The following is a 16,240-nucleotide window of genomic DNA, read 5'->3' as shown; positions in this document are numbered from 1 at the left end:
GATAATGTATCGAATCCATAATCAACTAGTACAACTCAGGAACACGTTTAATTCCCATGGAAATAACATGGCCTTCATGCTTATCATATTTCAATGGTTTAGTGAGAGGGTCCGCGATGTTATCATCTGAAGCAATCTTGTCAATCACTATCTCCTCTTGCTCCACGTAATCACGGCTCAGGTGAGCCTTCCGATGTATATGTCTAGACTTATTTCTAGACTTAGGCTCCTTAGCCTGGAAGATGGCACCTCTATTGTCACAATAGATAGTGATTGGGTCATTCGAACTAGGAACTATGGTTAGTCCTTGTAAGAATTGACGCATCCATATAGCTTCCTTTACTGTTTCTGAAGCGGCATAGTACTCGGATTCAGTAGTAGAATCTGCTACAACTTCCTGTTTGGAACTTTTCCAGCTAACCGCAGCACCATTAAGAGTAAAGACGAACCCAGACTGAGAATTTGAATCATCTCGATCTGTTTGGAAGCTAGCATCTGCGTAACCGATTGCACATAGCTTAGTATCTCCTCCATAAGTCAATACCCAATCCTTAGTCCTCCGTAGGTACTTAAGGATGTTTTTAACAGCTATCCAGTGTGTTTCACCTGGATTGCCTTGGTACCGACTCGTCATACTCAATGCATATGCCACGTCTGGACGTGCATATCATGGCATATATGATTGATCCTATGGCTGATGCATAAGGAACACGACTCATGCGTTCAACCCCTTCAGGTGTCTTGGGTGACTGAGACTTGCTCAAATGCATCCCAGACGTCATTGGAAGGTTCCCCTTTTTGGAGTTGGTCATGCTGATCCTTTCAAGAATCTTATTTAAATAAGACTCCTGACTCAGTGATAACATCCGTCGTGATCTATCTCGATAGATACGGATTCCCAATATGTGTTGTGCCTCACCCAGATATTTCATCTGGAAATGGTTCTTCAACCATCCTTTTACCGAAGATAAGAGAGGAATGTCATTCCCAATCAAGAGTATGTCATCGACATACAATATCAATAAAACAATCTTGCTCCCACTCGACTTGATATATAAGCATGGTTCCTCGACCGATCGAGTGAAACCATACTCTTTCATCACCTGGTCGAAACGATGATTCCAACTCCGAGAAGCTTGCTTAAGTCCATAAATGGAACGCTTAAGCTTGCACACTTTCTTAGGATTTTCAGGATCTATGAAACCTTCGGGTTCTACCATGTACAACTCCTCCTCCAAATAACCGTTTAAGAAGGCAGTTTTCACATCCATTTGCTAAATTTCATAGTCATGAAAAGCGGCAATCGCTAAGATTATCCGAATGGAACACAGGATAACTACGGGTGCAAAAATATCATCATAATGCAATCCGTGCACTTTAGTGAAACCTTTTGCCACTAGTCGTGCCTTATAGGTATCTGGTTGCCCGTCTACAGAATGCTTTATTTTGTAAAGCCATTTGTACTGTAGAGGTCGTACCTTATTAGGTAAATCAACAAGATCCCATACGTCATTTTCATACATGAAGTCCATCTCGGATTGCATGGCTTCAAGCCATAGCTTAGAGTCGGAACAGGTCATGGCACCTTTATAGGTAGCGGGTTCATTACTCTCTAGGAGCAAAACGTCATTTTCCTCGACCATACCAATGTATCTGTCTAGAGGATTAGAGACTCTACCCGATCTCCTAGGTTTCTGAGGAATATTAACCGTATCATCAGTTGAAGGAACAACTTCCTCCATCTGTTCCTCGGTTGTTGGTTCTCGAATCTCCGACAACTCGAAGGTTCTAATACTTGACTTGTTATCGAGAAATTCTTTCTCTGAGAACTTTGCACTAGCAGCAACAAAAACTCGATGTTCGGTAGGCGAATAGAAGTAATGACCAAACATCCTTCTGGATAACCAATAAAGTATGTCTTGACCGATCGCGGGCTGAGCTTATACTCGTGTCTCCACTTGACATAAGCCTCGCAGCCCCAAACCCGAATAAAGGACAAGTTAGGGACTGTTCCCTTCCACATTTCATATGGAGTCTTGTCGATAGCTTTAGACGGACTTCGGTTAAGTATAAGAGCAGCTGACAAAAGAGCAAAACCCCATAACGAATCAGGTACTACCGTGTGACTCATCATGGATCGAACCATATCAAGTAGTGTTCGATTTCTCTGTTCGGACACACCATTTAATTGAGGTGTTCCAGGTGGAGTTAACTGCAAAACTATTCCACAATCTTTAAGGTGTTGATCAAACTCATTTGAAAGATATTCGCCACCCCAATATGAACAGAGTGCTTTAACCTTTCTTCCCGGTTGGTTCTCAACCTTTTTTTTTTTTTTTTTTTTTGGGGAAAGTAAGTGTATATATTAAAATATCCCATCATACAAGAGCTAACTAGAGAGTATCACAACCTCTCTAGTTAAATACAATTTGGACACACACTTGTTAACCACTCTCTAGTTACAGTAGTTCCTATAACAAGATTTCTACCTCTCAAATTCATTAACAAACATTCCTTCACCTGTTTTATCAAAACAACCGGGAAAGGAAGTCCATACAATAACCTGCATCTATTCCTTACATACCATATGAGATACATAAGATGAGCAACCGCAGCTGCCACCACTTGTTTCTTCAAAAGTGAGCGCTCCCTGAGCCTAATCCACCAGTTAATAATACCATTCTTAGGAATGCTGATTTGCAGCCAGTCCTCCAACAGCCCGAGACACCTCTGACTATAAGAACACTGAAAGAAAAGGTGTTCAATACTCTCTTCTTCAGTGTCACATAATAAGCACCTATTTCTGACAGCAATCATCATCTTCATTAGCCTATCCTGGGTAAGGATTCTCTTATGCGCAACCAACCATATAAAGAAGGCATGTTTAGGCACAATTATCCTATTCCTAGTCCAATGGTGCCACCTGACATCATCACAATCATCAGCTAACCAAGTATAACCCATCTTGACAGTATAATCACAGTGAGACTGTCTCCATTGCTCCTCAAACATCCATGGCTTGAGTTGATTTTTAACAGCACAAATCCGGCGCCAAGACCAACTAGTAGAGATAGAAGGTTCATAGTCAATCCAATCTGAATGTTTAATGTAAACAGAGTGCACCCATTTGACCCATAGGTGGTCAGTCTTCTTCTCAATCCACCACACATATTTACCCATCAGGGCAATATTCCAAAGCTGCAGATTCTTATGACCCAACCCACCTTTCCTCCTGGGTTTACAAACTTGCTTCCAGGACACAAGAGCAAGAGTCTCTTTATTTTCCTGCCCATGCCATAGAAAAGCTCTACAAAGAGCATCAATTTGATTAAGCACAGCTTTAGGGAGTATAAAAATCCGTGCCCAATAATTATGCAAGTTACTGAGGACAGATTTAATCAGTGTGATTCTACCAGCATAAGAGAGGTGCTTTGTACCCAGGCTATTGATCCTAGCAGTAACCTTGTCCACCAAGCTCTGACAGTCCAGAATCCCCAGCCTCTTTGGAACAATTTTAACCCCTAAATATCTAAAAGGGATCCCTCCTCTTTTCATACCAGAAGCAGATTCAATGCTACTCACAATAGCTTCACTAATCCCATTCGTATAGAAGTTAGACTTACCATTGTTCATCTTCAATCCAGAGGAAAGAGAGAAAGTCTCAAATGCCCTCAGCATAAGAGTAACAGATTGGTTGGTTCTCAACCTTATTCTGGTATTCCTTGAATTTTTCAAAAGACTCACTTTTATGCTTCATTAAGTAGACATATCCGTATCTACTCAATTCGTCCGTGAAAGTGATAAAATATCTATAGCCATCTCTAGTGGTGATTGACATAGGTCCACATACATCAGTATGTATGAGTCCTAATAGGTCATTAGCGTGCATTCCAACACCTTGGAAGGAAATTCGAGTCATTTTGCCGATAAGACATGATTCACACGTGCCAAATGAAGGAAAATCTAATGTGGGAATAGTCCCATTCTCGATGAGTTTCTTTACACGTTTTTCATTTATGTGTCCCATTCGACAATGCCATAGGTAAGTTTGATCTTTGTCACCAACCTTTAATTTTTTATTATTCACATGTAATATTTATGTGGTTTGATCTAAGATATAAATTCTATTCATGGAAACTGCTTTGCCATAAACCATTTCATTAAAAGAGAAAATACAGCTATTGTCCTTTATTGAAAATGAAAAACCGTCTTTATCAAGTACGGAAACAGAAATAATATTCTTAGATAAACTGGGTACATAGTAACAGTTATATAAAAATAACTCAAAACCACTCGGGAGTTGGATTACGTATGTTCCCATTGAGACTGCAGCAACTCGTGCTCCATTCCCGACTCGCAGGTCTACATCACCCTTTGCGAGAGGTGTGATGTTTTTTAGGCCCTACAAATGATTACACAGATGAGAACCACAACCAGTATCAAGTACCCAAGTTCCGAAACTTGCATGGTTAATCTCAATCATATGAATATAAGATGACATACCAACAGGAGTGACGCGGCCTACTTTTATGTCCTCACGGTACACGGGACAGTTCCTCCTCCAATGTCCAGTCTTGTGACAATGGTGGCATTCAACGTTACCGTCCTTGCTCTTTGCCTTGCCCAGTGAGCCACTAGTCTCACCAGGCCCACTCTTATCGTTTCCTGACTTTTTAAACTTTGGCTTTCCTACAGTTAGGTCGCCGTGAGCTTTGCCCTTACCCTTATTCTTGTTGGAAATCATGAGAACATCTTGCTTCATGCTCCCACTCAATTTCATATCCTTCTCGGTCTGTACGAGAAGTGAGTGTAGCTCATGAGGACTTTTCTTCATGTCATTCATGTAGTAATTTGCCCCGAAGAGGGCAAAACCATCATGAAGTGAATGAAGCATACAGTCAATGACTATGCTCTCACGGATTTTGCAATCAAGTGCCTCCAGTTTCTCAACATTCTCAATCATGTTAAGAATGTGTGGGCTAACCGGTTGGCCCTTCTGGAGTTTCGCATCAAAGAAGCGACAGGTATGCTCATAAGTAACGATTCTCGGTGCTTTTGAGAACTCAATAGTGAGCGTGGTGAAAATCTTGTTTGCACCTTGGGCAATGAAGCGTCTTTGCAAATTGGTTTCCATTGCAAAAATGAGTACGTTCTTTATCGCACCCGCTTCCATAACGAAGTCACTATAAGCAATTGACTCGTTAGCTCTTGCATTGGGGCCTGGGTTTGGCGGTATTAGCTCAGTTAAGTACTTGAGCTTACCGTCAGCAATGGCAGCATTCCGTAATGATGCCTCCCAGTCCGCAAAGTTGGACCCGTCATTCTTCAGTCGTGTGAACTGATTCATGTGGTCCATGAAAGCTTTTAGCCAGGACTCGCGTCCAAGTGTGACACTTGGCATACAGATATCATTATTTCCAGCCATTTGTTGTAAGCAGTATTATCAATATAAAACGAATTCTACACTGCGAAAAGGAAAAAATTATAATAAGCATACTCATCGTTATGATTTAAGTCTAATGCAATACTGTTATAATGCGAAGACTCAAGCATTTATACAATTGACCTTCCTCAAGAATTATATAAATGATCCCAAGACTCAATTATCTATAAATTGATAAGCCAACCTTTTGGCTAATTCTACTTTTAGAATTCTTGGTTGATAAAATTCTGTAAATTCTATCTATAGTCCATCATAATCTCGAGAAACTCTTCGGATTAAAATGTTGAGGTAAACTAAGTCAACAAAAACTACTTACCCAACGTAGAAGGGGTCATATGGAGAGTAAGGTCCTATATGCCTACCGACGAAGAAGGGATTCATAGTTGTTTGGCCTATAATGACTAGTCTCAATTTCAGTTTTAGAGGAAGATCCCATCAACTTTATTTTAATTCATTTTAAGTGAACTAATATCTAGCATGCGAGAATGAATAAACTAAGATGATGGCTTAAAATTGTGAGACATCTTTATGTCCATGACGACTAACATACAATCTATATGAGTCAATTTTCATGCATATTAAGTAGTAAGTGGTTTGGTTTAGGCGGAATATGATGCACTAACTATCATGTGAAGAAAAGCAATAAGAATGGAAAAACGTAAAACAAAAACAAAGTCCTAGTGTGGCCTATCTACCAAAATGAACATAAATACAACTTTGGAATCCTTCCTAGGACCCGAGAAGCTTGTCTTAATGTTCCATCTTGGTCCATGTAGCGGGAGTGAGCAATCCAATCTCCATCTTTAGTCTTCTCAAAATTACAATTAAAAATTACATAATAAACCTATTTACATTCTAATTTCAAAACCATAATATAAAAGAAAACCAAAGGAGATACGAGATCTCAAAATTACATTAAAATTATGTTTCCATCATTACGAAAACATAATTAACTAAGGCCACACTAGGTATTACAAATTACAACCGATTGCAAAAATACGTAAATAAACCATTCAACAAAACATTCAACTAAATAAAAATGCATCAACTATAAATTAATAATTCAAGACATAATTCCTTAATTATGTAGAGTAATTTATCCAATTCACCTATTTTATAATTATCAAATTATGTGACAATTACGCACAATAATTCCAATTTTAATTCACATTAACTAGTGATATGAATTAATGCAACATTATTTTAAACCTCTTTAAAATAATTGGGTATCTAAAATTTGTGAACTTTTTCACAACAAACAATCATACATTATAAATTTAATGTATAATTATTAATGGCCAAAACACAACAAAAAGAAAAAAACAGAATTTTTTTTTTTTAAAATGCTCACGACATTCTGCAAAAACAAAAAAAAAACAGTTTTTTTTCTTTCTCTTGTGCTCTCGGCATTTTAGCCCTAAAAATCGAAAAAAAACAGGTTTTTCTTATTTTTTTTTTTTTTTTAGAAAACGTACGGCATTCAGCCGTTTTTTCATACTTTTGTCGAAAAAAAAAATTTTATGTTGACAAAAAAGTTTAATGTTGCTAATATAACAAGATCGGCATAAACATCATCTTTTAATTTAAAAATAGATTCAAACTAGATGATTCAATTTAACCTCTTAAAATGAATATCCAAATAATGATTAAATCGATTATCCGTATATTTGATTCATCCCAATTGATTTGAACATGATTAAATTAACTTGTATGCCAAAACTATATAGCAAAAACAAATCATCAACAAAGAAACCGATTTCCATTTACATTTTAATTTAATTCTTATTAAATCAAAACATCTACAAATTTATCATATTATCATCTTAACTAATTAAAACAACAATATGAATAAATCAAAATGGAAACAAAGCAACAAAAAAACAAAAAGTCTCGGCAGAAAAAAAAATTAAAACGGCAGAATTTTTTTTTCAAAACGGCCGACCTCTTTTTTTTCCTTTTCTAAATTTTTGTTTAAATTCATTTATGAAAATCATATAAAATAGGGTTATTTCATGGAAATAATCCAAACTATACCTAGTCTTCTTATATTAATCCATACTTAAGTTTAACTGAGAAAAATCCGAACTTCTGCATCCGTTATCTTTCATTGAACTTGGCCTAATTTTGACTTGTTATCACCAGTAAACTATCAGGTCATAAACTCATAAAATTAATTTTTATTTGTTCTTAATTAATCTTCCTGACTAACTTTCCTCATCTTCTTCTTCCTCAATTCTTCCTTCATTTATTCAAAAAATCAAAAAATGCCCAGAAGTCCTAGCCACCGTGCTCTACTTTCCCTCGCACGATTCGAACCACCACTGTCCTACGCTCCGTCAACAGCTACTTCAACCACCGTAGGCGAGTTCAGTTCAGACCTCAATCAAGCTCTTCATCTCGGAATCGAAACCCGGTCCGAAGCATCACTAACTCGAGCTGCTCCATGCCCGGATTAGAACTTGCTCATCCCGCGCCTGGAGTTCCGTCTTCAAACCGAGCACCTGCTACTTTGCTCACTCTCCCGGATTAGAACTTTGACCGCCACCAGTCCCACCACGGTGCTTTGCTCACTCTCCGATAACCACCAGTGTGCACCTCGCAAGCACCCGGCCTCAGTGCCGAGTTTGAAATAACTTCACCCATTTCAATCGTCACCAACACCAACCCACGGCTCGACCCCAGACGTGCCTCCTTGGTCCGTTAACCACCATGATCAGCTTGTAAAAGCAGACCAAAATTTACAACCACCGTGATGAGGACCACCATTGATTAATTGAGATCTTTCATGTAATTTGGTAATTTGGGGTCTGATTGTTGTTTGGTCTAACTAATGTAATGCGATGGTTTTGCATTTAGGGGTTAATTAAAAGGTTTTGAAATTGATTAGAGAGGAAAAGAGGTAGTAATAATTATTGTTTACTTCAAATAAATAAAGGGTTTTTAAGGTATGACCTGATAAACAAGTGGTCGGTTACTTGGTACATTGTGAGAAAAATGGATGTATAGGTGAGATTAATATGGGTTAAAACATAGGCTGGATTAATATAAGAAGGAGAAGCATAGGTTGGATTATTCCCATAAAATAACCCTATAAAATAATTTCGTGGCCTATGCTCTGATACCACTTGTAGGAAATATCGGTATACTTCATCAAGAAAAATTCGGATTATAACGAATTATAATATATGAAATTGCTAGTCATAAACGAATTGCATAAACAAAAGAATAGAGATTTAGAATTAACCTTTGGTCCTAGCAATTTGGCTTAAGAACAATATCGAAATCGATATTCTCCTAATTGTTGCACCCAAAATGCTATGAGAAATGCCCTTTTCTTTGCTAGAAAAGATAAACCCTAAATTCTAATTTTTATGTTTTTTTGTGTGATGTGAGATATAGGTCAAAAGAAGAGAGTAAAAATTATTCCCTCTCCCACCTAATGTAACCGAAATTAGGAGGAGGAATAGGGAAGATATTTTTTCTCTTTTTCTTTCCTCAAAACCGAATTCCCAAATAAGGAGAAAAATCTCCTTATTTTCGGTTGGTTTTGTAATGTATAAAATGTGTAGATCTTATCAATTGTCATTTATTTCATCACGTATTTAATAAGTCCACACACAACAGCTTGTAGTCAATTTATTAATACCGGACTGTAATAATTTATTATGACAATTTCGTATAATATATACATTACTATAAATATCGCATATTTATAATTTGCTTATTAAATATAACCGTTTACGTTTAATTACGAATTAACATCTTAATTCGTTTAAGCTAACATTATATACATTAATTAAATATAACAGTTTATATTCAATTTACGAATAAACAGTTAATTCGTCTCAACTAATATTATTTAATTCTATTAAATAGTCGTCTCATCATCACATTGACTAACTGTTTAGATAAATACTTGGACTAACCTTTTAGTCATATAAGGCATCAATGTGATTATATTTTCATATAATCACATCTCTCAAACAAATCCTTTAGGTGTGACTTTGAGGGACCAGTTGATCACCGCCATCAGTATGATAATAACGTCAAACTTCTAGCAAGTCAACCGTTATTAAGTAAACGTTAATCAACTGATAAAATACTAAGTATACCCTTGTGAACCTATAAGAGATTTATATATGTTATCACACTAACTGTGGAGGACACAAGCTCCAACAAAGTAAAGATCCCAAGAATCCATACTAATTTGTAAAATATCCTCATCTGGAAACGGCCACATGTCTATTAAGGTCCCTTTATGACTTTCAAACGTACGTACTTGAGATCGAACTCTAAGAGCATTAAGGTCCATCTTGCCAAGCGTCCATTGAGGATAGGTTTTTTAAAGAGGTATTTGACGGGTTCCATTTTAGAATACACTTTGACTGAGTAGCTAAGCATGTAATGGCGTAGTTTCTTTGTTGCCCACACAAGAGCGAGGGATTTCTTCTCAAGAGGTGTATACTTACTCTCTTACTCCAAAAACTTCTTACTAAGGTAGTAGATAGCTCTTTATTCTTTCCCAACAGTCTATGTGAGCATAGCCCCCACGTCTCTGTCCTTGGATTTGACAATCATATCATCCACGTATACCTCCACGTCTTTATACATCATATCATGCAGCAAAGTAGTCGCAGTATGTTGGTATGTAGCCCCAGCATTGACTACGCCGAATGGCATAACAGTATAGAAGTATGTGCCCCACTGAGTGACGAAGGCTGTCTTGCGCATATCTTCTCTGGCCATTTTGAATTGGTTATATCCTGCATACCTGTCCGTGAAGGATAACAACGCATGAGCTGCTGTATTATTGACCAATATATCGATGTGTGGTAGAGGGAAGTCGTCGTTAGGACTTGCTTTGTTCAAGTCTCTGAAATCAACACAAACCCGGATTCGCCCAACCTTTTTGGTTACGGGGACTATATTATCCACCCAGTCTGAATACACAGAAACTTTGATGAATTCGGCTTTGAATTGGTTATCGACTTCTTCTTTAATCTTTAGAGCTTCTTCTGTCCTCATCCGACGAAGCTTCTGCTTTACAGGTTTGAAACCTGGCTTGAAAGGAATGCGATGTTCTGCAATATCCATGTCGATCCCTGGCATGTCCTTGTAAGGCCAAGCGAAGACGTCTTTGAACTCGTGTAGGATGTCGATGAAACTGGCCCTTTTAGTTGGGTTTAGGGTCGTCCCTATCCTAAGTTCTTGGGGTTCTAACTCTGTTCCTACATTGATAGGTTCGGTGTTTTCTATAACTCGTGCCCCTTCCCCCTCTTCTAGTATTTCTTTAATTATATAGGGAGGTAATTAGATTGAGTCTAGGTCAGGATCATCCTCATTATCATCGTAAACAGAATTACATTCAAAATAACACAAGGAGTAAGCAGAGTTAGATTTATTCATATTAAAGTTTAAAAACAGCTGACACAAAGAAGCCATCTCCGCAGTAGTCAGTGGCGGTAAAGGGACAGTTGCTGGGACATTCCCTAAGTTATTGTTACTAGGTGACGCTATGCAAGGAGGAATAAAAGGGTGGGGAGTGACGACAGGAGGAGACTCTCTAGTGACTTCTCTAGACTCAGACTCTGATTCCGACTTTGATTCTGACTCTGACTCAAATTCATTGTCTTCGGGTTCTCCTTTGAACATCTCTCCTTCTCCAGTAGTGACTTTGAAGAGTTTTCCTTGATTGTTGGTCCACTTGATCGACTTTCTCCATCCTTTCTGCTGATTTGAGCTGGTGTCAGTGATCAGTGTTGTAGGGTTAAAATGGTCATCTTGAAGTATCATGGTAATGATCTCATCCTGCGCTGCCTTGACGAATCGATCCTCTTCAAATAGAATGCTTGTCGTAAAGCCTGGCGATGAGGAAATGAACTTGCCACTAGTTTCCAGACTGAAAGATCAGCCTTTGTCTTTTGAAGTTGCTTTAATAGATGGTCAGCAGATGTATCTTCGCCGTCATTTGGCGTGCGACATTGGTGTTAGTAGCTGGACCACTCGTTTGTCCTTGAGTGACATTTTGGTATGGACGTCCCGAGCGAGTAAGGTGGTCTACATCTTGATCTTCACTAGCCTGGACTAGAGGATGTTTAAGGTAAACATATTCATCGTCATCTGCCCATATTCCAATGACGATATGAAGCTCTCTCAAGCTTATGATTTCAGCCTCTAGGTTGATTATTTGATCGACTAGTGTAATACTACGGTTTTATGAGTCTTAGGGTACTCTATCGAGTGGGGCTTACTCTGTCGAGTAAGTTTGGTTTTACGCAAAATACTAGTCTGCATGTAGGGTACTCGATCGAGTAAGTTGGTGATGTGAACATTATTTGCGCACATTTAGTCCCCTAATTGAGCCTATTTTGCATACTATTATAACATTCCATAGCCATTTTATCCATCAAAAGCATTCTATTTTGCTTTCTTAGTGCATTTCGTATGTTTTGTAGGAAGGAAGATAATAGGGCAGAAATTCCCGTCTTTCGTGCATATTTGGAAGCTTGTTGACGATATTTTATGGACCAAGTATGAAGAGGAGGCAAGAATGATGACCAAGGAAGAAGAAATAAAGAGTATATAGAGGCATCTTAGGCTTAAAAGCAAGAAGAAAGGGAATAGCAGCTAAACCCGTGCGGGTCAAGCTTATCTGGAGCAGGATACTGATCAACCAGCTCGGGTCAAATTCATCCCGCTCGAGTTGAGGCCCAGGACGCTCATTTTCAGCACGGGACGAGCGTATTGTTGGACAGGAAGCTTTTCCTTGCTACGCGATCCACGATCCGCGCATATTTTTGAAAGACTAGCTAAAACGAGACCCGCATGTTTTTTTGAGAGGAGCGATTCCCTACTCAAAAATTAGCATTGTTATTTACTAATTTACCCTTGCTTAAGCTGATGATATACTACTATATATACCCCATTTGTAATAATCAAATCATCAAGTTTTCATTAGATTAAATCAATCCTTCTTTAGATTAGGTTAGGCTTCCATTAGGAGTAGATTAGAATAGTTACTCTTTAATCTTTCCACAAATCACAGATTAATCTTTCCTTTAATTATTGTTCAAGTTTATTATTGGGTAATTAGAAGATCATTTGGGTTTATTGGGAGATTGACAACCATCCATCAATCATCTAGTACTTCTTTTATTCTTTGCATTATTATTTTGGAATCATCATTACGTATAATTCTCTTAATCCCGTTTTAATTATTGTTAATCTTTCTTACTTGTTCATCATGTTTTGCCTTGTTAATATGATTGACAACCTTGTTAGCATGCTAAAATTGATAATGAGTGAGTAGTCTCTTAGCTAGGATTAATGGGTAATTAGGGAAACCAACATGGGGATTGATTCATGCTTAATCTAATATGTTCACATAATTCATTTGCTTGCTTGTTGTGATGTCAACCTATGCACATGTTATGTTTGATGAAATGCTAAGCCTATGAATCCTTGCATTTACAACCATCTCTTATCTATTCAACTTGACTTGTAAGATATAAACCAACTTGAGTCTTGTTAGACCATGCATATAAGTGATTAGGGGGAAAGTAAGTCGACTTGTAGGTGTTGTACAATCTAATCGATTCGGCTCCGGGACCCAACTCTTCCTAAGAACCGTAACACATACACCAACTCGGCTCCTTTACAACAATAATTGCTTTCTTATAATTGAGAACATGTTTGTATGATCAACTCCCACGATTTCCTTATGAACCCATGATATCCTAGCATATTTAGTCATTTGTTTACATCTTTCCTCTTATTGCTTGTTTATTGCTTTTATTAGATTTAAATCATCAACCCATTATAATTGTGACAACCCTAAGCACAACCATAATTAGATTGAATAATTTGAGTAACCACCGTCCCATGGATTGACCTCGACTTACCACTAACAAGTTGTTTGTTGAGAATTATAAATTTTTTTGATTGGGAGACCCGACGACATCACCCATCAAAATGGCGCCATTGCCGGGGACGGTGTTGTGTATTTGAATTATTCTTTTGTCTAGTTTTAGTTGTGCTTCTTTTTCTTGAGTTTTATTGTACTTGTTCTATTTCACATGCTCAACATGTCTACATTCACTTTTTGGCAACATGAAAATGCGTCTTTTGATAAATACATTGCAAGATTTGAAGATTATATGACTCATGCTTGGCATCATGGTTTACTCTTTCAAATTATGAAGCATGTTGTGTTGTTTATAATGGCATGAACTTTGAGACCCGCAACTTGGCATTTCACTTGAGTGGTGATAGGATATGTGAGATGAGTTGTGAGGAATTTTGGGAATTTGTTGAGTTCATGACCATTCATTGTCTTAGGCAAACTTTACATGACATATTTGAAAGTGCCAAGGAATGTATAGAAGCGATAAAAACCACATTTCAAAAATTCATTGACGAAAACTATGATGAAAATGAGATTTGTGAGGATGAGAAACCTTCCTATAACCTTGAGCCAACCTACTATGCCCACAAAATTAACCCACCTTGGGAAGATAGAGTGATAGATGAAGAGAGTGATGATGAGGATGAGTACATTCTTGATTTTGAAACCAATGCTTGGATGTCGTCACCTTACTCTTCTTGTGTATCAATGAACCCAACTTCCATGGAATTTGATGATAATGGGCAAAGTGAGAGTGAGATGGATGAGAGCTTGAGTGAAAACTCACCCTTTGAGGATGACATATTTGAGGGAGACAATTGTGTTGAACTTGGTGAGCCTTGTTATGACAACCCCTTTGATAATGGTCCTCGTTGGGATGAGGAATATGATGAGGACATTTGGGAAACCCAAATAGACACCCTTAAAATCACCTTAGATGATAATGAGAGTACTTGCATTGAATGTGGTGATTTTGACTATTTGGAGGATGAGTTGAGTGAATTGCCAACCAACTACCCATTTCATGTTCCTTCCATCCATTATTTCTCTTATGATTTTTGTCATAACATTCTTCACATGCTTGTTTGGTCTCTTACTTGGGCATTATTTCATTCCATAATCTTGTGTTGTTATCCATGCCTATTTATTTCTCACTCCCAAGAATTTGACCGACTTCTACGTGCTTTGAGTGCTAGTTATAATCTTCCATGAAATTGTTTATTGATAATTTTTGGTTTGATGGAGTTCCTTAATAACCATTAATTTGTATATATGCATTTAGTGTAGTTTTGCATTCATTTAATTGCATGAGAGATGAAAGGGAGGGATCTCATATTTTAATTGAGTTTTTGAACGAAATTAATAAAAATGAGAAGATGAAAAATGTAAAGAAATGAAGAAAATGGAGAATTTGGGCTTGTGAGTAAGTTTGTTATTATGAGAAAGGTGTTGGGTCAAAATTTTAAAAAATATGCGCATCCCGAGACAAATCCGAGCGGGTTGAAGGACAAGAAAAGAAGAAAAGTTCTATGACAAAGAATCCGCGCAGATTTTAAGAAAAACGCTCGTCCTCACTGTTAACCCGAGCGGGTTGAGTTCATCTGGAGCGGGTTCACTCACAACCCGAGCGGGTCATATCTATCCCGAGAGGGTCCACCCTCAGAATGCAGAAAATGCTCAGTATCACGGGCAAATTAATCCTACCCCACCCGTGTTCAGCCTATAGCCCGTGTAATGCCTTTGTTTCAGCCATAACGTTTACTCTACACTCAAATCTCACCTACCATCTTTATCTCCTACAATGATTGTAAGAACCCTTTTCTTTCCCTATCTCTCATTTATAGTTGCATTTATGTAGTTGCCTAATGATTAAACCCCTTTCTTTCTACATTAGCAATAATATTTAAAATCGGTTTGGGGAGGTTAAACCATGAAGCGACATACATATATCATATAGTTTAGGCTTGCATTTGTATTATATTTCATATTGCATTTACATTAGTTAGTTCATATATTATAGTTTGCATTGTAATATATCTCACATGATTAGATTAGTTTGCATTGTATTATATCTCACATGATTCATGTAGATAGGTGCATATAGATTAAAATTCATGCATAGTCACTAATGGCCAAACCTATTTCTTTCTACACTAGAAATAGTGTTTAAATCGGTTTGGGGAGGTTTGATCATAAGTGACCATAGTTTAAATCATGCATTATTTAGTGTAATGAAGATTGCATTCATTTGTTATATATGTCATATAGAATTGCATTTAGTTAGAGCATGCATTCATTCATATCATATCATTGCATTTGTACTTCATTTCAAAAAAAAAAAAAATTAAAAATCCAAAAAAATGTATTTCCTTTTTATTCCTACTCCTATATGTACATTGAGGACAATGTCCAAAATAAAGTGGGGATGGGAATTTATATTCCAAAAAAGCTTAAAAATTGAAATTTTTTGAAAAATACAAAAACATGTCTTTTAATTTCATAAAAACAAAACCCATAAAAATTTAAAAAAAATTTAAAAATCCAAAAACAAGTTCATTTCCTTTTTAGTATGGTCTTGTATATATTGTTTTATATATATTGTGTTTGTTCATCCTTGTTCACATTGATTGACTACGCCACATCCGAGACATGAGGATATTGAAGACCACATGGTATGATCTTTCCAATCTCCTTTTTCCTCTTTATGTTAATGACTATGTGGCTTTATTTTGATTGATGCGGTATGAAACAATGTGAATTTAGGACTTGAATTTAGATTATTTGGCATATTAGCTGGTAGAAACATATGCATTAGGATGTATATATGTTAGTTGCATCATGGCATGTAGTTTGCATGTTAGAAAAATTTTGTGAAACCATCTATTTGGGAAGCT

The 16,240-nt window shown here is 37.2% G+C and overlaps 1 protein-coding gene across 1 annotated transcript; it reads right to left on the bottom strand.

Moving 5' to 3' along the window:
• Nucleotides 1-2,418: 2,418 nt before the first annotated feature.
• Nucleotides 2,419-3,678, bottom strand: LOC141641311 (uncharacterized). Its single transcript, XM_074449981.1, has one exon. It carries the CDS (start codon nt 3,676-3,678, stop codon nt 2,419-2,421), a length of 1,260 nt encoding a protein of 419 aa, XP_074306082.1.
• Nucleotides 3,679-16,240: the final 12,562 nt, after the last annotated feature.

Source organism: Silene latifolia, chromosome 2 (genome assembly GCF_048544455.1).
Source record: "Silene latifolia isolate original U9 population chromosome 2, ASM4854445v1, whole genome shotgun sequence".
Lineage (NCBI taxonomy): Eukaryota > Viridiplantae > Streptophyta > Magnoliopsida > Caryophyllales > Caryophyllaceae > Silene > Silene latifolia.
The sequence above is the reverse complement of the archived record's forward strand: the minus strand, read 5'-3'. Positions and strand labels throughout refer to the sequence as shown.

Bases quoted from the DNA above. Each gene is read 5' to 3' on its own strand.
- LOC141641311 (XM_074449981.1), bottom strand. From the start codon at position 3,678: ATGCTGAGGGCATTTGAGACTTTCTCTCTTTCCTCTGGATTGAAGATG.